Below are 20,782 nucleotides of genomic sequence, written 5' to 3'. Positions count from 1 at the left end.
AAGGGCAGAGCATGCCCGGGGAGGAGCTAGGCTCCGTCCCTCTCCTCAACCTCCCGTTAGGGGCTGGCTCGCTGCTTTAATTTTTGACGCTTTTTTTTTTTTTTTTAATTGTTAATCCTTCGGTGGGGGGCTTCAGCGGAAGCTGCGGTCTGTCACGATGAGTTTTCTGCTGCCCAAGCTGAGCTGTAAGAGGGAGGTGGATCAGGCGATAAAAAGCGTGGCGGAGAAGGTTTTGGTGCTCCGGTTTGGAAGAGATAACGATGCTGTTTGTCTGCAGCTCGATGATATTGTAAGAGCGTTTCCCCCCCCCCCCCCCCCCCCTTTTTTAAATAAATAAACTCTACGGGTATACCTGTTGTGCACAGGAGAACGTCGTGTTGCTTTTGGATAAGATGGGGCCTTACGAAGAGGGTGATTGCATGCTGACAATTAGGTGTTAAACGAAATAATGCCATAAACCATTTGAAAGTTAAGAAGATGTTTATGTTATTGTAATGGGCGTACAAAGCGTTTGAAGTCAAAAAGGTGACATTCTAGCCCTGCTTTAAGTGATAAGGTGTAATGGAAATGGGCTTTATGAAGCTTTCCACTTCTTTCCATCTTGTGTCTTAACCCATTTGTCACCTTTCTCACTTTTTTTAGCTTGCAAAGACAGCTCATGACCTAAGTAAAATGGCAGTCATCTACCTGGTGGATGTGAACAACGTTCCTGTGTACACCCAGTATTTTGACATCAGTTATATTCCTTCTACAGTATTTTTCTTCAATGGACAGCACATGAAGGTTGACTATGGGTATGTCATCCTACCTGATGTTATCTGTTACGTCTGTAATAATCAGCAGTCTCTCTCTGGGTTACCTTGTCTACAGGACATAATGTTTGAAAACTGTTCTTGACAACATCTGCTTTAGATAACTGTGAGAAAAGGCAGAAGGACATAAAGCTAAAAAGTATTTTGAAATATGCTGTAATTCAATAAGTATATGTCAGTCGTGAAATTTATCTGACTCTACAAGAAATAGCATGGGTAAAATCTTTGACACAATGCTGTACCTTCTTGGATTTAGGATGTCAAGTGTCAGCATATTCCAGATTTGGCTCTGACATTACTACTGCTGTGGGTTTCTTTCGGAATGACCAAGTCAGAATCCTTAATTTCATTATACAGCTTTTCTTACCTTCAAGTGTTTTTGCTTTGAACACTTTAACGTTACAATTCTGCCTTTATCTTATGCTTATCTTTAGGTCTCCAGATCACACCAAATTTGTAGGAAGCTTCAAAACAAAGCAAGACTTTATAGATCTGATTGAAGTGATTTACCGTGGAGCAATGCGTGGAAAGCTCATTGTAAGAAGTCCTATCGATCCTAATAACATTCCTAAATATGACCTTCTCTACCAAGGAATTTAATGAGCTGGCCTGAGAGAAAGAACTGTGGAACTGACAGATATTCTAGATAACTTTTTGAGCATTTTTAACAACCTCCGACACCGTGGGACATTTCAAGCATTTGCATTGAAGGATCATATTGGTCTCCTTCTGAAGACAGATGTTCTGTCACCTAATACTTCTCTTGTAAATAAAGCTACGTGTTCAACATGTAGAATGCATGTAAGTGGCTATTCTTTGAGTTGCACACTGACTGGCAGCTATAGAACAGACTTGTTGCATGCATGCACTATGACAGCATCTCCAGTGCCATTTTCTTGAAGGAACTAAACAGTGTATTCTAATAATAGCTTATTTACTTCAACTTTCATTCAAATGTAACATCAGCCCATCTAGCTTAATTTAAAAAGCTGTGGTTGCTATTGGAAGTGTTTATCTGACTGTTCACATTTCCATCTGTTCTTGAATAATGGGGTGGAAACTTCTTTCTATGTTAGTAAGCATGACTAAAATTGCAAATAGGTATAAATATGAAAGGGAATTTGACTCTTCTCTGTAACCAATGTTATTGTTCAGTAATTTTTTTTTTGACTGAGATGGGAACTGATGCTGTAGGAAAAGCTTTTGTCGCCCTTCAGAGTTCTTTTGCAGACATGGACCATGTTCAGTTCCCACAAGATTTAACAAGTGAACATTTCAAGGAGGAAGGTGGATCTTACAGCTCTGGAAAGATTTTTAAACACCGTATGACATGCACTAAGAAGTAATCTTGCTGTAGGCAATAGGATAATTCAGAGTGCTAGTTCCTTTGCATGCCTTGTATACTCCAGAACTGTACTTTTACTGAAAGCTATGTACTTAACAAATCAGTTTTGCTGATAGTTTCATCTAATTATAGAGCTAAAACTGCAGGAAGTTTATTTAAAAGAAGATACAGATAAGAGTTGATATCTTAACATCTTTATTTCGTGCAACTTGCAGTTTCACAGATAGCTAAAGGAACGTAACCTGGAACTTTCAACACAGCACTCTTTTTTTTCCATAATTGTTAACTTGCATGTTTCTCAAAAAACAAACTAGCTTCAAATGTACAACTTCAAGGTTCTCCCCTGCCAAGAGCCATAGGTGCAGGGGTGGTTATGAAGGAAGAAACTACTATCAAAGCCAAACCAGGACACCTTTATTTATTGTCTCTCTTCTTACTCGTGCTGCCTCTGGTTGCAATAGGTGAACGTGTGAAGGCTGTTGTGGTCTTAGCTTTCAGCGTGCTCTTCAGGTACTTAAAGACAGAATGCAGGCAGTAGGAAGGTGCTAAGCCATACTTCTCAGTTCCAGCAGAGACAGTAGTACAATTCACTTTCAGGAGGGACCCCACAGCTTTATCCAGAGGCTTACTGTTTGATACCCATTCACGGCAGTGTTTCAGTATCCATTCTTGTATTTGGGGATCACTTCCAGTCTGATGCTGTATGTTGTGCAAGGAGTCAATGAATGCCACAGAGTAGACTTTATTCATGACTTCCCATTTTCTCTGCACAAGCAGGTCAACGAACACCAAGCCACCGTAGCCGTGGGCAATGAAGGCCACGTGCTTGGCTGCACTCTTTGAAATGAAGTGATCCCATACATACATGGTGTGCTCCTCAGGGCTGCTGCTGCACCGCTTGGGGATCCACTGGCAGGACTGGGTAGAAGTCAGCGATTCTTCTCTGGCAGAAAAACTTTGCCTCTCCCTTTCCATCTTCAGGTCAACAAGGTTGTCATTGGGATTCAGTACAATCACCCCCCCGTGGCTCTGGAGGGCCATTTTGATGAATTGTATCTGAGTTCCGTGGTTCAGACCCTCCCTGATGATGGCCTTTTGCCCCCACTGCCCAGCATGGAAAACTCCACGGTCCTGAAGAAGCACAATTATGCTAGAGGAACTTGTTAGTGCTTTCTCACTCATAAAAAAGAAGCTTCTTGGTTCATCCTCTGTAGCATTGGTAGGAATATAAACTTTCTGCAGTGTGCAGACTCTTTCTAGGAGCTCATAAACATATTGAGTAATCAGATGTCCCAAGACTTGATAGCGTTCATGATTCTTCTCATGTGAATTCTTGTAATAATTGAAAACAAAGGACTCATTTGTGTCCAGATGCCTCAGTTCCCCTTTTGTATTGAAGTCATACTTCAGTTGCTCTTGGTACTCTGAACCCTCTACTAGTTTCCACAAGCTTAGTTCATGCTCTGTTTTTAACCACTGCAAATTAAGAAAACTATGTCAACGTAAGGAGGATAGGTCTCCATACAACAGTTACATAAAGATGACCTGTTGTAATTCACATTTAAAAACAGTTACATACCAAGCATTCATTGCTTTTGGTGGTCTGTAGTAAACCAGCTGCTTGTAAAGACTCTTACAAATTGCAGTTGCTAAATTTCAACAGCAGTACACTGATGTTAATCTCTCTGGTTATTAGTTATCTTCGTAAGCATTTGCCACATGGAAATTGTGGAATCAATGACAGAATGAAACAGCCACTGTGACCCAGGATCAAGGAGAAGACATACAAATCCATACAGCAGTTTTTCATGAGGTTATACTATGGCCTCTGGTTTCAACTAAAGTAATTTTTCAGTTCATGTGACTGATCAACAGATAAGAATTATACCAGGAAGAAGTTTGCATACAAGAGAACATTCTAGTCTATCATAGCTTTCTATTTTCCCAATAACTCTTCAAATCTGTTCAATCTACTACTGACTGTTGTTGTGCATGTAAAATTGCAAACATGAGGTTACCTTTGGTGTGCTTAGACTCCTTCTATAGATTTTTCTTTTTTTGTTTAATAGAGATTTGCTAGCATTCAATTCCCACAAATACAAGCATTTTTAAGCTGTGTCTAGCATTTAACACACTGATTGGATTTTGCCAAATGGTTTGTAAGAAGTTATATTTGGCAAATACATCGGTACAAGACAATATATCTTTCAGTTTTTCTTGAACTACCAGGATCACTGAGAATGCAATAAATCATATGGATTATGTTAAGACTACAACATTTGGTATTGGTGATTACTAGGACAGAAAGTGATCTGAAAACTTTTGTTTAAATGGCTTGTGTTGGAGCTCAACTCCTTTACAGAATGTAAGTTCCCTTCAGTAAGCTGCTTAGCACATTAAAAATTAGCTCTTACGCTTCCAAATTTAAGAAAAAAAAAAGTGCACTTCTTCACAAAACAGCATGTATACATTCTCCCTTTAAGTCATTTCCGTAAGGGTTTGAGGTGTTAAGCCATCCCTTTAGGGGCATTTCAGTCTTTAATTAATAGAGAATAAGCTAGAAAATGCTACCCTCCCCTTTGTTATATATATATATTATTAAAAATACACTTAGAAAAGGATAAAAAGCAGATTCAATAATATATAAACTATACCATATAAATGTGATTATACATATTATTTATGTGTATGACATATCATACATAAAAATATATTTAGTAAGGACGTATTCGTGTTGTTTTCCCTAAAAATTAAGTGTAAGAAAAATGCACATGGCTTAAGGAAAGATGTCTGTGGGGAAGAGATAATCACAAAGAAAACATCCTAAAACAAATAAGAATTGGTAAATGCAGTTTCCTCACAGGCTGTGTTTCTCTCCTCCTCTGTAGGAGGCTATAGGGCATATTTTTCCAGCATACTACAAATACCAAGTTACTACACTCTTCAAGCCACTCTTGACAGCAATGCTTTTCCAATTCCAAAGCAAAACAACAACATATGATGCCAAATTAAGCCCTGTGTATGTAACACTGGACACCTACTTAAATCTGTTTTACAGAGTATTGTAAAAGCTTTCAGAAGATTTCAAGAAGTACACAAAAATACACTTTTACATCAAGCGTAGGTATGACTTGCCTTCCTCAGATTACATTCAAGGTGTGAACTGAAGTGATATGAAGCAATTAGTAATATCAATAACTAGGTTATTGCTTAAGAGCATTCATTTGATGAACAGCACCTTAGAACCTTACTGTTTTCTCTAGATTAATGTTTTATTCTCGCAATATCACAGAGTTAAGCCACAACAGTAATTGTTTTAGTTGTAGTTGCAAAATGAGTTTCTTTTTACTAAATCTATTTTCTAAATCAGTTTTGACTTCTGCTTGTTTCATTGTTTATATATAAACATAGTATTCAAGGATGTGTATTCTGGCAGCCATCATAAGTTTTGATTTTAAACAATATTGTTGCGTAAGAAAAAGAAACACTATCTTGCTACTCAGACTGTAAGATGCTTCACCATTAAGCTTGGTTAATATTTGTGCAGCATTTAGCATATTATAAATGCTACTAGAGTACAAATCATAGAAGCAGTATGAAATTTGTTATTTAAAAAAATTCTTGTAGCAAAGCTCAGCAGTACATACCAAGAGTTCTCCTGTAAAATCTGTCATCATCATAGATACAGATCTTTTTGACTCTGGGGGGTGTAAATAATTTCTCCATAATATGAAAGGAAGCCCATGTGAATTCACATTTCCTTTCTTTTTATACGTTATTCTGGGGTGTGCCTATGAAATACATCAGTTGTCGACTATTGAGGCCATCTGAAGTGTTAAGTATTTCAGATGTTTCCAGGTTACCAGTTACCATCTCATGTTTTACACCTGAGCATAAATTAAAGCTAAGTCTCCTTGATGTGAAAGTAAACAAGCATCAAAACTATTTTTTTTTCCCCACAGCTTCCCATTACTTGATATAAATAATTAATAACAAGAGGAAATAGCTGCTATTATTTTAAAAAATTACAATGTCAAAGTTACAATTCTGAAGGTATGCTAACAAAAAAAAAAAAAAGTTTTTATTGTAAAGGGATTTCCAAAGACATCAGCTGAGGGTGTTATGTTGCTGGATGCTGATGTTGGTGGTGTTCAGTTGTAGGATTTCTTTGGCTTCAGCACTGAGGTAGGAGAGCGGTTGCGGTGTGTGTGACAGGGGAGGCGCGCGGATTGAAGGGCAGTACGGGAACAATCCATCTCCAGGATTCTGACTAAAATGGAGATGTAAGTGCAATTAGTAAAACAAAATACAATTTAAACTTTTTTTTTTTTTTTTTGTTGGATGTTACTTAAAAATATATATATATTGGAATCTTTTATAGTACTTTCACAAATGTTAGCGTTGCCTCCCTCCCTTCAATGCTTGTCAGCGCGTGCTGCAACTGTTGTAACGGATTTCCAGAACTACTGATTTTATTACAACTGATCGGTTCGGCGGACGGAGGCCGGTTTGTGCAACCGCGCAGCTGTCACTTGCTCTACGTCATTTATATACTGTTGGTTTTTATTTTTATTTTCATTTTTCCCTTTAACACTTGGCTATGAGCCAGAAAGTTAAAACCCAGAGGGGCCGCCGGCAGCGCTGCGAGGGAGAAGTGGCGGGAAGGGGCCGCCCTGAGGGGCCGCCTGTGAGGGGAAAGGGGGGGATGAGGGGAAAGGGGGCGGTGAGGCGAAGGGGCGGCCGTTGCGGGGCGGTTCTCCCGGGTCGGGCGGGGCCATGCCCGGAAGCAGCCGGGGGAGCTGCGCAAGGCGGCGCCGGGGCCTGGGTGAGCAGCAAGGAGAGTGGTGGGTGCTGAGGGGGCTGCCCGATGGGGTCTTGGGGCGGGAGCTGCGGCCGCCCGAGCCCCTGAACCGCCGCCGGGGGAGGGAGGATCAACGGGGAGGGGAGGGGAGGCGGGCTGTCTGTGCCACAAAAGCGAAATCGCCAGGGGTTGCGAGGCTGAGGGGAGAGCGCAGTAAATGCCGTCGACCCCTCGTGTCAGCCCGTCGCGCTTGTGGGGGGGAACGGGGAGTGGGGGCACGGCTGGGGGCTGGGGGCTCCGCGTGCCCCCCGGGCTGTCAGCGGGTCCCCGCCTGGCCGGCACCGCTCGGCCTGCTCGCCCGGCCTGACAGCAGGGCGCCGGCTGGGAGAAGCCGCTGGGGAAACACCCCCAGCCTGGCTTAAGGGGTGTTACCGGCTTTTTGGGGGTCTGGAGGCTGGGGGCGAGGTTTGAAGGTCTTAGATGCGTCTTTGAGGCACGTAGAGTATTGACAGGGAGAATAAACCCTTTGGAGAGCTGGAAGTTGTGAAGCGGTGTTCTTCCCTTGATGAAGGCTTTGATCTGTTAACAGAAACGCTTGAGTTTTGTTATTATTGTTATCAGAGCTGTTGTAGCATTACAGATGTCTTTCTGTGATGCCTTTTCACTTCGTAATCAAAGCCTGAATTATTCTCTGGGTAACTAATAAGTGAATTTAAGCAGTAAATGTATTCAGTAAAGATAAATCCTAGAGAAAACTTTGCTAACTCATCTTTTTGCACTTACAATCCAGAGCACTCCTCAGGCACATGTCTCTCTTGTATAGTGCCTGTCAATTTCTTTGTGCTGGCTTCCTTAAAAAGGAATTTCTCGTTTTTGCTTAGTACCTACTACTGTGATCGTAATTCCCTCTGAATAAATAAAAAAAAATTTGCCAAGCTTATTTTATTTTATTTTTTTTTTAGAAGAAAATCATGGATGGAAGAACGTCATCTTCAAGTCAAGTCAATGTAAGTTGTTGTACAATTTACAACATGCAACATAGGCTTTCAGCCTATGGCTATCCTAGTGTGTCCTGATGTGTTTGTGTAACCAGATTCATTCGCTAGTGGTCCTGCTTTCACTTCTCTGGAATCTCTTTCCTGAGAACCGGTTTATGTAGTGGCCTTCAGTACCAATGTCTGCTGCTGAACATACTAATACACAAAATCACAGAATCACAGAATCACAGAATTTTCTAGGTTGGAAGAGACCTCAAGGTCATCGAGTCCAACCTCCAACCTAACGCTAACAGCCCTCCACTAAACCATATCCCTAAGCTCTACATCTAAACGTCTTTTGAAGACTTCCAAGGATGGTGACTCCACCACTTCCCTGGGCAGCCTGTTCCAATGCCTCACAACCCTTTCAGTGAAGAAGTTCTTCCTAACATCTAGCCTAAAACTCCCCTGGCTCAACTTAAACCCATTCCCCCTCGTCCTGTCACCAGGCACGTGGGAGAACAGGCCAACCCCCACCTCGCTACAGCCTCCCTTGAGGTACCTAAAAAGAGCGATAAGGTCGCCCCTGAGCCTCCTCTTCTCCAGGCTGAACAAGCCCAGCTCCCTCAGCCGCTCCTCGTAGGACTTGTTCTCCAGGCCCCTCACCAGCTTCGTCGCCCTTCTCTGCACCCGCTCAAGCACCTCGATGTCCTTCTTGTAGCGAGGGGCCCAAAACTGAACACAGCACTCGAGGTGCGGCCTCACCAGAGCTGAGTACAGGGGGACGATCACCTCCCTAGCCCTGCTGGTCACGCTGTTCCTAATACAAGCCAGGATGCCGTTGGCCTTCTTGGCCACCTGAGCACACTGCTGGCTCATATTCAGCCGACTGTCCACCATCACTCCCAGGTCCTTCTCTGCCTGGCAGCTTTCCAACCATTCCTCTCCCAGCCTGTAGCTCTGCTTGGGGTTATTGCGCCCCAGGTGCAGGACCCGGCACTTGGCCTTGTTAAACTTCATGCAGTTGACCTCAGCCCATCGGTGCAGCCTATCCAGATCCTCCTGCAGAGCTTTCCTACCCTCAAGCAGATCGACACACGCACCTAACTTGGTGTCATCTGCGAACTTACTGAGGGTGCACTCGATGCCCTCGTCCAGATCATGCTCTCCAGGACAGCGTTAAGTCCCAAGCAACATCTAAAATATTAAGTAAGAGGAAGAGCCACGTAACTGGTTTTCTGCAGAGATGTGTTCAGAGACACTGTATGCTAGTGTTTTCTAAAATATCTATGTTAATAGTAGTTTCTCGTAATGGCAGCACTCGTGAAAACAAATTGTAGGGCACAGCAGCTGGTTTGATCGGGTAAGGTCTGCCTGGTGGCTTGGAAATGAAGTCCTTTCCAGTGCCCTGTTTACACGATTCCTGACCCTTGCTCCTACTGCTCTGAACGTCCTGAAAAGTACTGCTGGTTGGGATGAGCAATCTGCTAAATGCATATGCGCATGTATACATTGATTCAGCCCCTTTCTCGTAGAGGAAAGCTGATGCAACTTGCATACATTGCAAATGCCATAAATTCAGACCTGTGTTGGGTACCTGTTCACTTTGTGCTTGTTCCAGAAGTTATTTGTGGCCATGACTAACCAAGATCTTAACAAGTGCAAACATTTACAAAATAACATAGAGTGAGGTGGAAATGTTGCTGATGAACGTATCTTGTGCTCTTTATTCCTTTCTGTCTGTCCATCTGTTTTTTTTTTTTTTTCTGTTTTCTGAGTCTGACTTAACCTGTTCTCAATGTTGTATTATTACAGTGGTCATCCGAACCTCAGTAACATGAAATGTATATTAAATTTTTTTTCAATTATGTGCTGTCACAAAGCTTATAACCTGTTGCCTGACTAGTGGTTTCTGTGGCATTTGGAAGCAAGGAATTTGCTGCTGATACACAGGTTGGAAGAGGAGAAGTTTGTAAACCATTTCTCCAAATAAACAACCCCCCTAACTGTAGAGATTCTTGATTATGAAAAATTATCTTTTCCATCCTTAAAAATTCATTGAAGGGTAGGGGAGATACATTTATTTAAAGTTGATGCCTGTGTATTATTACACTTATGTCCTTCATAATTTGAGGAATCTGGTATTGTATTTGACTATAAGAAGCAGGTTGAGGTACAGTATAGAAATACAGTATAGAAATTCGGGCCTGAAAGTTCACTAAAAATATATGTTTTTGTTTCAAAGAAGTTACAGAGGGGAAAAAAAAAGAGCACTTTCAGTTCAAATTATAGAATTGAAGGATTATCTCATTGGTGATACCATGTACTTCAGTTATGATCTGAAAGTTATGATATGTATATGGAGCTGATGAATGCAGATTCTGTTAATTAAGTTTAGCCTTATTCTTCTAAAGTCCTTACTTGTACTTTCATGTTGCAAGATAGGACATCTGGCATCCATCAAACTCAATTCATAAATGCATTTTGCAGTAGCCATCATATAGAGTAGCTTCAACCTTTTCTTGGCTGACATACTGATCCTGTGAAAGGTATCAGCACTACGTTCCATTGCTGATGCACATGAATGTGGTCATATTTGCAGTGGTAAGGCTTTACATCTCAGGATACCTGGAGAAATGTCAAGGCTTCCGTTCTTGTGTTTAGCTGAGATTATTTAATGGGTTTAATCGACTTGATAGAAAATGTAACCCTTTTCTTGTCTTGATGAACTTGAAGCAATTCAGCTTGATTATTTTTGTTTTGAATGCCAATAAATTATTTCCTACGTACTTTTTTTTTTTTTTTGAACTGGTAAACTAAGAATTAATAAATGCTTCCTCTTCAGTACTTAAATTTGAAATATCAGTTTCATTTTTGCAGAGGTTGGGAATGACAACAGCTGATAGTATTTTGAGTACCAATGCTAAATGATCATACTAAAGCACTGATACTATTACAAGATATAAATGCTCTTTTTTTTGAGTGAGCAAACCTCATATGGTTCAGCTATTTTGTTTTTTCTTTATTGTTCTTTAAACTGATACGTGAGGGTTAATCTATAGTGTAAGTAAACTAGAAGGCAGTGAGAAAACTCAGTGCCAGTAGATTTGTTTTCACCTCTTGGGCATGTAGTTGAGGTCATTGTAAAGTTAATGAAATATGAGGAGTCTTCCTGTGTTTTTTTTTTAAGACATTTCATCTGTTAAAACTAGCTCCTCATGTGGTATGACTTGATTTATGATGAAGCATCAATGAGAATGTATTATTCAAGTCAAAGGTCAGTGCTTTACTTGCAACTTTTTGTCTCATGGTTACAAGAACTTTGTACCTGGCAGTAAGTCAGCTCATAGCACCAGCAGATAATTAAGTTTTATCATGTGTGTAACATCCTCTATTTTCAGTTTCGTATCCCAAAGAAGAAACCAAACACCAAGTCAGAGGATGTCCAAGTTCAGTCCCCTTTGACAAGGCTCCCAGGCTCCCACCATTGGGACTACCCTTTAAAAGAGGTAAACAGAAGTTCTTCAGAGCATAAAGTATGTAGGAAAGTTGCATGGGTATTTTATTCTGGTTCGGAGGTTGGATATTTTTTTTTGTACTTCCTTATACCTATGTGACCAGTAACTGACCTAGATTAACTAGGAAAGTGAAGTGTATAGGTAGGTCTGGAATGTATCTGCAAGCGTACAGCTACAGAAATGGAAGCCTGTGCTGTGTTACTAGCCTAAATCATAAAAAAGCAGAGTTGGTCCTCAGATGGAGTTGACAGAAGGTTTCCATTTTGTTAAAGCCAATCTCAAGTGCTGAAGTTCTCTCTTACACCATGAATTTAAAGGCACGTACGTGTTTTTGTTGTTCCATTGTTTTCTGACTTAGGTTACTTACCCAAGCTGTTTTTATTATGCTATGGAAGTTGCTTTCACATTCGGTTTTCAGTTGGTTATTATTTGTCTCTAAGAGCTGAAACTCTAAGAGAATAGTTGAAATACAACATGAGTTTTCATAGAATTTTAAGTCTTAATGCAGAAGTAACTAATTTCCATATTAAGACTGTAAGTGGCATTATCATAAATGATTGTCTTGATTATCTGGGTCAGGCATAGAAGCAAACAAGTACAAGATCTGTTGGAAATTCACTAAGTTTTTTTTAAATGCCATACTTAAGAAATGTGTTTTGCTGCTCCTGACTCCTTCAGCTGAGGACATTGAGAGTTTGTTGCCAGTTTTATTGCTTTCAGAACCATGTGGCTAGACAAAACAGCTCCTCTACAGAGAAGTTGGCAAAACCTGGTAAGGAAAGTTAGGAATTCTTGTAACTTACAGGAGTGCTGGTAATGTGACCCAGTTCTCATGGTAGGCCCTGTTATGTTCTGTGCTGATAAAGCAAACAGAGCATGCAGTTGTAGTAGGGCTTTGAACTAGGAAGTCATACCCTGGAGTTAAAAGCAGCAGCAGCCTCTTAGGCAGAGCCACGTAGCACCAGTACAGATTTTTTCCTGTCTTTCTCTCTGCCTATACAAAAATGGTGACTGGACTGGGTGAATTGAAAAATCATTTCCTATTTCCTCTATACTGTCTCGTCTTCAATTTCTTGTTTTCCTTACCATCTACGTATTTCATATTTTTCCATGCAGTAGGGGTCTTCATATGCTATAAATGAGTCTTTTTTATATTCTCTTGTAAAAAGAGAGAACTCAGGAGTTATTGTAATTAAATCTTTATTCTATACACAGGACCAAACATCTATCCAAGCTGTATTTAGCATTGAGTGTTGGCTCAACATCATTAGAAAAAATGTTGTGTAGCTTTCATTGATTTTGAGCATATAGGTTTGTCACATGCTCTCCTCAGAGCACTGATTGTTGAGCTACATGGTGTTTGGAGGCAGAAGGAGGGGAAAGCACCTTCTTGCTTCCAGCTGTTGTAAAACTGATTTTTTCATAGAATCATAGAATCATAGAATATCCTGAGTTGGAAGGGACCCTTAAGGATCATCAAGTCCAACTCTCGACACCGCACAGGTCTACCCAAAAGTTCAGACCATGTGCCTAAGTTCACAGTCCAATCTCTTCTTAAATTCAGACAGGCTCGGTGCAGTGACCACTTCCCTGGGGAGCCTGTTCCAGTGTGCAACCACCCTCTCTGTGAAGAACCCCCTCCTGACGTCCAGCCTAAATTTCCCCTGCCTCAGCTTAACCCCGTTCCCGCGGGTCCTGTCACTAGTGTTAATGGAGAAAAGGTCTCCTGCCTCTTGACAACCCCTTACGAGGAAGTTGTAGACTGCGATGAGGTCTCCCCTCAGCCTCCTCTTCTCCAGGCTGAACAGGCCCAGTGACCTTTTTTTGTTTGTTTGTTTGTTTTTTTCATTACAGTCAGTTTGGTAAGGAAAAAATATGATTTTGTACACATCTTTGAATCTCTAAAGCATGCAAAATATGTGTAGGCATGAACCTTTCAGGCATCCTTTCACACCACACTCAAACAGAAATGATGATAACTTGGTCTGCCTTAAGCCTGACTGGCATCATTTTCAAACCTCAGTTTGGTTTATCTTTTATATGAAAAATGTGAGGATAGAGTAGAGAGGTTTCTGGAATTCCAGAAATAACAGCATGTTTGTGGGCTTCATTGATTTAATTTGGAATTATAAATGCATTCTGGTAAGGCAAGATGACCTGGGGAAGGGCAGGTCTTGCTTCTGTCACACTATGCAAATATCAAACCTTCAGCTAATTCCTAATTAGAATTATGCATCTGTGAGTGGAATGTCACTTGGTTAAATTCACAGAGTTAAAGTAGAGGTTATTTCACTAAACTGCAACTATGTGAAAAAAGCTTAATATTTAAGTATCTTTTTGGGATAGTGCTCCCTTTAGATAGGGGAGTAATTGAATTGTCCTGTATTAATTCTGGAGGAAAAAAGAGCAAGTTCCCAGCAAGATCAGGCAATACACACATTCTTTATAGTAAATAAACTCATATGTTACAAAATTGCTGTATATGTTCCTTGCATCTCTGCTCTATCTGATCAGTTGACTTGTTTCGATGTCTGGCGGTGTTCATTTTTCAGGTGTAATGTCCGTTATGACACTTGGGTCTGTTGGAACTTTCCAACTTTATTTGTTTTATTTCAGTGGAGATTAAGTGCCAGCAACAGAGGGACTTATGCAAAAGGAAAAAGGCAAAGGGACTGTGACAGATGCAGCTCTAATGATGAAGAATCAATTGGGTAAGAAGCCATTTCAAAATTAGTTTTTCTGTTTGTATTTTCTGAAATTTGTAATCTTCCTTGAATACAGGTATTGTTGGTTTCTAGTTAATTGGGTCATGTGGAGATGGTTTTCAAGCTGGTAGCCCATCTTCAGAGAATATAATGTTTCAGTGACTTAATGACACTAAATTATGAAGCAAGCATACCTTTTTTTGCTTCAACACAAGGTTGCAACATCAAAATGAGAATGGAACACTGACTGGAGGAATTACAGTTTGTTGACCTGCTTACAATCTTGAAAAGTATCCAAGAAAACTCTGAAGCTTTACAGTCATTGTAGACAAATGGAAATGAAAATGGAGAAATAGATTCAGTGACAGTAGCCAAGAAACATAGTGACTTCATGAAAGAGTTAATTTTATTTATCTTAATGAAGCAACTATTGTTCCATAAATCATGGAAATAATTGCATGATTTTTGCCCCATTCTCTGCCCTGTTTTCTGACTGGAATTTAACTTGGTCATAAATGATTTATTGTAAGGAGAGACTGTTAGAAACAAAGATCACGAGAATGCATAGTGACAGTAGGTGTTCTGTCACACTTGCATTTACTGTGAAACCAGGAAATAAGTCTTCAAGGCAAACTCTTAGCTCCTCACTTTTTTTTGAAGTATGATCTTAATTAATGGTAGCTAATACCAAATCCTTAGGGAGGTATATTTCATCTAAAGTGTTGCCTAAGCATCGTTACTGCCACTTCTTTTAGTCAGAAGTGACTAAAGGGATGTGTTAGCACAAACTCACATTTGCTCACGGTTTAATTGAAGTTCTGGATTACAAAATGTAGTAGTTCATTGCTTCTGTTCCTTCAACTGAGAGGAAGGACCATGAGGGTTGGAAGTGGTCATAAAACGTGACTGCTTACATTCGAATACCTACTCGGGGCCTTGTGGAAAGGGACTCTGAGGTGGGTTGTTTGTGATCTCTGGACAAGGTGTCAAGGTGAGTTAGTTCCGTAGTCCCTCTGATACCATGGCGATCTCTTATATGTTTTGTGATTGTGTCAGAACAGATTAGAACTGTTTGTTAAATACAAATAGTCCGATTAGCGTTTTTGCAGGAAGTTAAGCATGATATTTATTGGTCATCTTATGTTTTTGTTTTTTTAATCCCACTTATGAAGCTTTTTTTTTTATTGTTGGGGAAGGGGATGACACTGTTCCAAGGGGTAACTATCACTGACTGGAAACAAAGCCAAGGGACATGCAAGTACCTCAGTTGTATTACTCCTGTATTCTCTAAGAGGGAAATAAAAACCAAACACAATCCAACAACAAAATAGTTGTTTTGAAATTCAAGCTTCTAGTCCTGGTCTGTTAAGTTTTCTTTGGGGGAAGGTAGGAGGAGTACTTAAATAAGATGGGATTCTTTCCGCTCGGGATTTTAAACATTAATTGTAATATGTCACAACTGAATCGAGTACCACCCTGAGGCAATCGTTACATAGTGCTTCCCCTTGCCCTGATGCACACTTCCAGGTCGTAATAACTTCCTGCTCCAGCAAAACGGTGAGGCTAGTTGGAATGTTTGCCATTAAAACATTGACTTGTAATGAATTGCTGGAAGGGCAAGGTCTTAGAGTAGGAGGATGAGGACAACAGAAAGGTTTTCTGTTCCACATGATGTAGTCAATGAATGCGACAATGAGAGTTTCCCATTATTAATTGGGCATCATTTTATTCACTTGGGCTTTGAAGGGCTGAGGACCACCTAGTCTGTGTACATACTGCAAAAACGTAGATGATATATAGCAAGTCTATCAGTGGCCTTATTCTGTGAGCCCAGGATAAGTATTCAGCTATTACAGGAGCTGACAGGGGACCCTGCCATGATACATGGGATCTCACTGTTAAAATACTTATTTGTATAAAATCTGGGTTTACTGATAGAAGAATATTGGCAATGGAGATGGTTGTGAAGCCATTGTTTATTCCAAGAGAAGTTGGTAGCTTCTAGGTCTGCTTTTGATCGCACTGTAATATAGTTTTGAACAAATGGGAGCCAAGGGTTGTGACATTGATTTGTACCCAAATACAAGCATTGAGAAAGGAGCTGGATCTAGGAGCTCTGTATCTCGTGTGCAGTAGAGGTCAGCCATTTTCTGCCAACTGATATGAATTATTTCCATCCTGTACTCTTAAGTTAGCGTAATACTTCTGCCCGTGAAGTGATTTAAGACTCGAGAGGAGCAGCTAACAGCATTTTTCACATTGCATTTTTTTTCTTTCCCATTCCTACAATTTTAAGTATGTTTTCATTACCTTTACGTATATGTGTGGAAGTGGAGAAGAGGGCATAAATAAGGTGGGTATTTGCTGTAGAAACAAAAACACTGTTTTGGTTTTCCTTCACCAAGATGCCTCCAGTCTTAGTGTTGTGCAAGGTTGCTTTCTGTCAGCAGGACTTGGTTTTGGTGCATACTTTGCTTGCTTTTTTCCTGCTTTGCATCAGTTTTTCTTTTTTTTTTTTTTTTTAATTCCTTTTGTGTGACTTACTCACTTCATTTTGCAGACAATTTAATAGGTAATTTAGGTATCTGTGTCCCAGTCCTCATAGCAGAGATTGGTTTTGGCATAAATGTAGGTGTTTTTCTTGCATTTCTTTGATGCTTACTCTTAATTGCATGATTTTTCAAGAAATACCACCAGGTGCCACATTCCCTTTTAAAAAGGGAAGCCATTGAGAGCTGCAAGCACTGTACAGCTCTGAAGATAGGTTGTAATAGATGGTTCATATGAATGTCTTCAGTCAGAAACTGGTTCCATGTAGGAAGTGATGCCTTAGTTTGATGCTGTCACCTGTCCAGATAACAAGGAAGAAAAAGATACATATTTGGCTATTTGTTGGAGGCTTTTTTCCTTACCAGGCAGGTTTCCAGTGCAAAGCTAGTTGCCTAAATGAGTGTATACTTCAAATTGCAAGATGATTTTTGTGAAGATATTTTTATTAAAATATATAAAGCCTATTTAAATCAAGGGAGTGGCAAACATTGCCACTTCAGATCTTAATAACAATTACTAAACCAAATTGCTAAGGGACCTGGAGCCTGTCAGGATCGAACCTGATAGGAATAAGAGCAAAGGATGTCAGATTTAAGCTTCCAATCTAGCAGAACAAGTGATAGGTAATGAAGTCCAGTTGCACTGGAAATTCTTCTAACTGCTTTACCTCCTGCTGTAGGTTTTCTTTTGTCACTATGATATTGTTCAAGTCCTTAAGGGTTGGAATCTTTTCAGTTAGCTTTGTAGGTCCTGATCATACAATTAAACCGAAGACTCTGTGACCATGTATGTTCCCACTGGACTAATTATCTTGTGAACTCAGGCTAAATTTAGTAAAATTTAATTACGGCAACTTTGTCAGAAAGAAAGAAAAGAAAACCTGTTATTTATACAACAATGAAACCTGAAAAAAAATAGTTCTGCCAAATAGTCTGTTAGCATTACTCTAGTCAGGAGGGTGGAAGGTTCCATACATTAACTTATGTTGTCTCATGGTGCTCTACTGTAATGATTTTGGTGTGTTATCAACAACAGTTTTCACCAGAAATCCAAAACAAAGCACTTCAAGAGCTGCTCTGAAGAAAATAAACTCCTTCCCTACCAAAACCAGTACTCTTCTATTTAGTTTTCCTTTGGAAACTTGTAAGAAAAGCCCAGAGAATGGAGGACAGTGTCTATGCTTCAGCTTAAGTTACTTAGTTTTGAATTGGAACCATTTAAGTTTACTGTCCGTCATGCAGGACACTGGACTCCAGAGTGGGGTGCACACCCCCAGGAGATCTGCAAGACAACCCATTGGTGTGCAGGAAACAAGTAATTTTTGTACCATTAATAAATAAGAAATAAAATGTTTTTATCATTATTAATCATTTTTTTCAGTATTTGTTTATTAACTTACGTATTAGTAGTGTTTTGTATAACTTATAATTAAATAAACATTGTGTGATTAAAGTCTCTACTGATGGGGTGCGTGCTCAAAAAAGTCTGGAGACCGCTCGTCTAGGAAATGCATAGCAGAGCTCTTGGAGAAAGCAGGTCATTGTGCACATAAACCATGGCATTCAGCAATGCAGAGATTTGATTAAAATTGAAAAGCATTCATAGTGTATAACCAGGTTCTCCCAGTTGTGCAGTGAAACCTTACCGTCTTTTTAAGTTCAGTAAGAAGTTGTGGTAATACAATACGTTAGCAGGGAAAAGAAATCTCAACATGCAACAACTTACACAAGAACACTACAGAAGGATTTTGAAATATCTTCCCTGTTCACCTATCACTAGCATAGCAAATGCTAAAAAAAAAAAAAAAAAAAAAAAAAAGCTTAAAGGCTCAAGCATACTTGTTCTCCAAAGCTTTTCATGCAAGTGTATGTTTAGTACCCCCTAGCAAATAACTGAGCTCTTGAGCTGAATGAAGCATGTCACCAGGTCTGCAGTTGTCAACCCTTTGAAGAATAGCATCTGTTTGCTTCAGCTATGTTGCTGAAACATGTAAAAGCTATGTGAACAGTACAAGTCTTTCTGTAGCTGTGAAAGAAGGATTCTTGCACTAGAGGGTGAGTGATTTAGGTTAGACACACAAGCGAGAAAGGAGTTCTTACCTTGGTAATCTTTTAAAAACCATCATGCTAGCCTGAGCTTTGGTGTGCTCTTACAACTGTCCTGGGAAAACCAGTCCAACTCCCACCTGTTTGAAAATGAAATTAGTAATCTAGGATAAATCCTGACAAACCAACTATGGTACATAATGCTTATCAGTTTAAAGAAAGCTGTTCAAGATACTGACCTTGATGCAGAGTTAATTCTTTAGGTCAAGACTTCAGTATGTACCTAGCAGACTCAGAAGTTTAGCTACTTGTTTAAGGAATCATAGTAGTGAGTCTTCATTAATTTAGTAATTCGTATTTGACTATTATTTCTTCAGTGAAATTGAAGAGATGTAATCAGTTGGAGCTTCACAACTGTGAGATTGTATTCTAAATGTTAACGTGGAAGCCAGTCTTTGTGGTTCTAAAATAAGATGCCACAAAGTGACTGCTTGTTTTCATTCCCTGAAAATACCCGATATGCTTTCAGAATAGTTTGTAAGGCCATGGTGATACTACTTCTGACGTTTTGCAATAACAAATAAGCACTGACGTTTCCATGTCCCTGTATTGAAAGTTTGCTACTTTAGAATCACATATGGATCTGTTTAGTCATTGATTACCAGAAGAAGAAACCCTGGAAGGATGGGTCGATCAACAGATCATGTTGTTATTCCTCCTCTTCAAAGAGAATTGCTTTGTAAATTGTCAGGAAAGTGAAGTTAATTCTAATGAATATACAAGTTATGATGCAGGGACAGGAAACTCATGGAAAAGCTGTGTTGAATTCATGTGACTTAACAAGTTCTCAGCACCCTATTATTAATTTATTATTATATGCATGGCAGGCAACCCAAAGTTATCTTGACGAATGTCCTGAGGACGAAAATAGGAAGAAAATACACACAGGTGCGACCTAAAACTGATGCTATTTTTTCTGATGCTGGCAAGCTGCACTCAAATCAACCACCCTCATCATCTGTTGCCAGCCTAAAGATATGGCAAATTTTAAATCCTACCCTTCAAAGTCTTTTTCTGTCTAAAAGGTACGTTGTCTTTGCCTTGTGTCACTAAAGAAAATAATTTTCCTTGCAGTTATTTTTCATGAGTAACTATTCTATGTTGTATCACAGCTGTCTTGTTTGTGAAATTTGTTCTCATTCTCCTGTTATCTGACTGGGTTGAATTCTGTTGTTCCTGGTTCCTGTTGGTAATTATCGAGAGAGATGGTACCAGGTGCGCTGTAATGGGATTTCTGATCAGATGATCCTGTACCACTGACAAGACCAATTTCATTCAGCCATGAGACTCTCAAAAAAAGATACACAAATTTTAAATTCTTGGGAAAAGAAGAGCACATCTGCATTTAACTTCCCTCTTTCTCAGGCAAGGTACCAAGTGTATTTTCACTGTTCTACAGACTACACATGAAAATACAAGAACAGGCACAAAGGAGCAGAAGAGAGACATATCAAGTCCAGTGGTCACTGATGTTTCTCTCTGAGCTTCTGACGATAAACAGTTTAGGGACTTCCTTTATTGGAGGTTGCATCCAGACTATGGTATTCTTCTGTATCACTCTTCCTCTAAATTGTATTTATAATGATAAATCATTGCATGTTACCCGTGAGTCTTTGCAACAGCCTGTCCCTAATGTAGCCTCCTGATTAAAAATAGATTTGCATCTCAATGCAGGAGGAGATCTGAGTGCTCCCCAGACATCACGCAGTCTGTACTGGAGTGTGATTTGTGGGTGAATACAGGCATCAGGAGAATTATGCAGGAGATACCCAAAAGACAACATTGTTTGTAATAGATGTGAAAAAGGCCATGACAATATATCATGATCCAAAATAACTCGGACTGGAAGTGGTAGAATTTAAACCCAGTTTGAGAAAGAGGAGGGGAGTAAGTCAAAGGCTGTACAACAAGCTGGCTGCAGTTGCATTTTGCAAAATAAGTTGTGCTGCTCTTATACATCTGTGGTTCA

General features: G+C 39.9%; 3 protein-coding genes across 7 annotated transcripts in view; 2 read left to right on the top strand and 1 right to left on the bottom strand.

Annotated features, from left to right (window-relative positions):
* The first annotated feature begins 104 nt into the window (after positions 1–104).
* TXNL4B (thioredoxin like 4B) lies at positions 105–2,613 on the top strand. Its single transcript, XM_032194196.1, has 3 exons — positions 105–289; positions 643–794; positions 1,247–2,613. Exons 1-3 carry the CDS (start codon positions 158–160, stop codon positions 1,410–1,412), a joined length of 450 nt encoding a protein of 149 aa, XP_032050087.1. The 5' UTR covers positions 105–157; the 3' UTR covers positions 1,413–2,613.
* LOC116492740 (putative protein FAM172B) lies at positions 2,572–6,935 on the bottom strand. Its single transcript, XM_032193734.1, has 3 exons — positions 6,905–6,935; positions 5,805–5,857; positions 2,572–3,633 (listed from the first exon to the last, which is right to left on the bottom strand). The coding sequence occupies exons 1-3, from the start codon at positions 6,933–6,935 to the stop codon at positions 2,572–2,574; spliced, it is 1,146 nt and encodes a 381-aa protein (XP_032049625.1).
* A 42-nt stretch (positions 6,936–6,977) lies between these two features.
* SENP7 (SUMO specific peptidase 7) overlaps positions 6,978–20,782 on the top strand; it is a 40,263-nt gene continuing 26,458 nt past the window's right edge. For 2 of the 5 annotated variants that reach the window (XM_032204193.1, XM_032204228.1), the window contains exons 1-5: positions 6,978–7,001; positions 7,921–7,965; positions 11,337–11,444; positions 14,070–14,164; positions 19,641–19,838. In XM_032204193.1, the coding sequence (XP_032060084.1) occupies positions 7,930–7,965; positions 11,337–11,444; positions 14,070–14,164; positions 19,641–19,838 (437 nt within the window). In that variant the 5' untranslated portion in view covers positions 6,978–7,001; positions 7,921–7,929. The remainder of the gene's footprint in view (positions 7,002–7,920; positions 7,966–11,336; positions 11,445–14,069; positions 14,165–19,640; positions 19,839–20,782) is intronic. The other 3 variants (XM_032204220.1, XM_032204210.1, XM_032204201.1) reach the window with 2 other exon arrangements.

Source organism: Aythya fuligula, chromosome 1, assembly GCF_009819795.1.
Source record: "Aythya fuligula isolate bAytFul2 chromosome 1, bAytFul2.pri, whole genome shotgun sequence".
Taxonomy (NCBI): domain Eukaryota; kingdom Metazoa; phylum Chordata; class Aves; order Anseriformes; family Anatidae; genus Aythya; species Aythya fuligula.
This window is presented reverse-complemented; position numbering and strand designations above follow the sequence as displayed.

What these genes read in the sequence shown, in the direction of transcription:
- LOC116492740 (XM_032193734.1), bottom strand. Translation starts at nt 6,935, where the DNA reads ATGGCCCCGCCCGACCCGGGAGAACCGCCCC. An exon ending in CGACCCGGGAGAACCGCCCC is followed by an intron (nt 5,858 to 6,904) that starts GCAACGGCCGCC and finishes TACACCCCCCAG; the next exon opens with AGTCAAAAAGATCTGTATCT. An exon ending in ATTTTACAGGAGAACTCTTG is followed by an intron (nt 3,634 to 5,804) that starts GTATGTACTGCT and finishes CTTAATTTGCAG; the next exon opens with TGGTTAAAAACAGAGCATGA.
- TXNL4B (XM_032194196.1), top strand. Translation starts at nt 158, where the DNA reads ATGAGTTTTCTGCTGCCCAAGCTGAGCTGTAAGAGGGAGGTGGATCAG. An exon ending in GTCTGCAGCTCGATGATATT is followed by an intron (nt 290 to 642) that starts GTAAGAGCGTTT and finishes CACTTTTTTTAG; the next exon opens with CTTGCAAAGACAGCTCATGA. An exon ending in CACATGAAGGTTGACTATGG is followed by an intron (nt 795 to 1,246) that starts GTATGTCATCCT and finishes GCTTATCTTTAG; the next exon opens with GTCTCCAGATCACACCAAAT.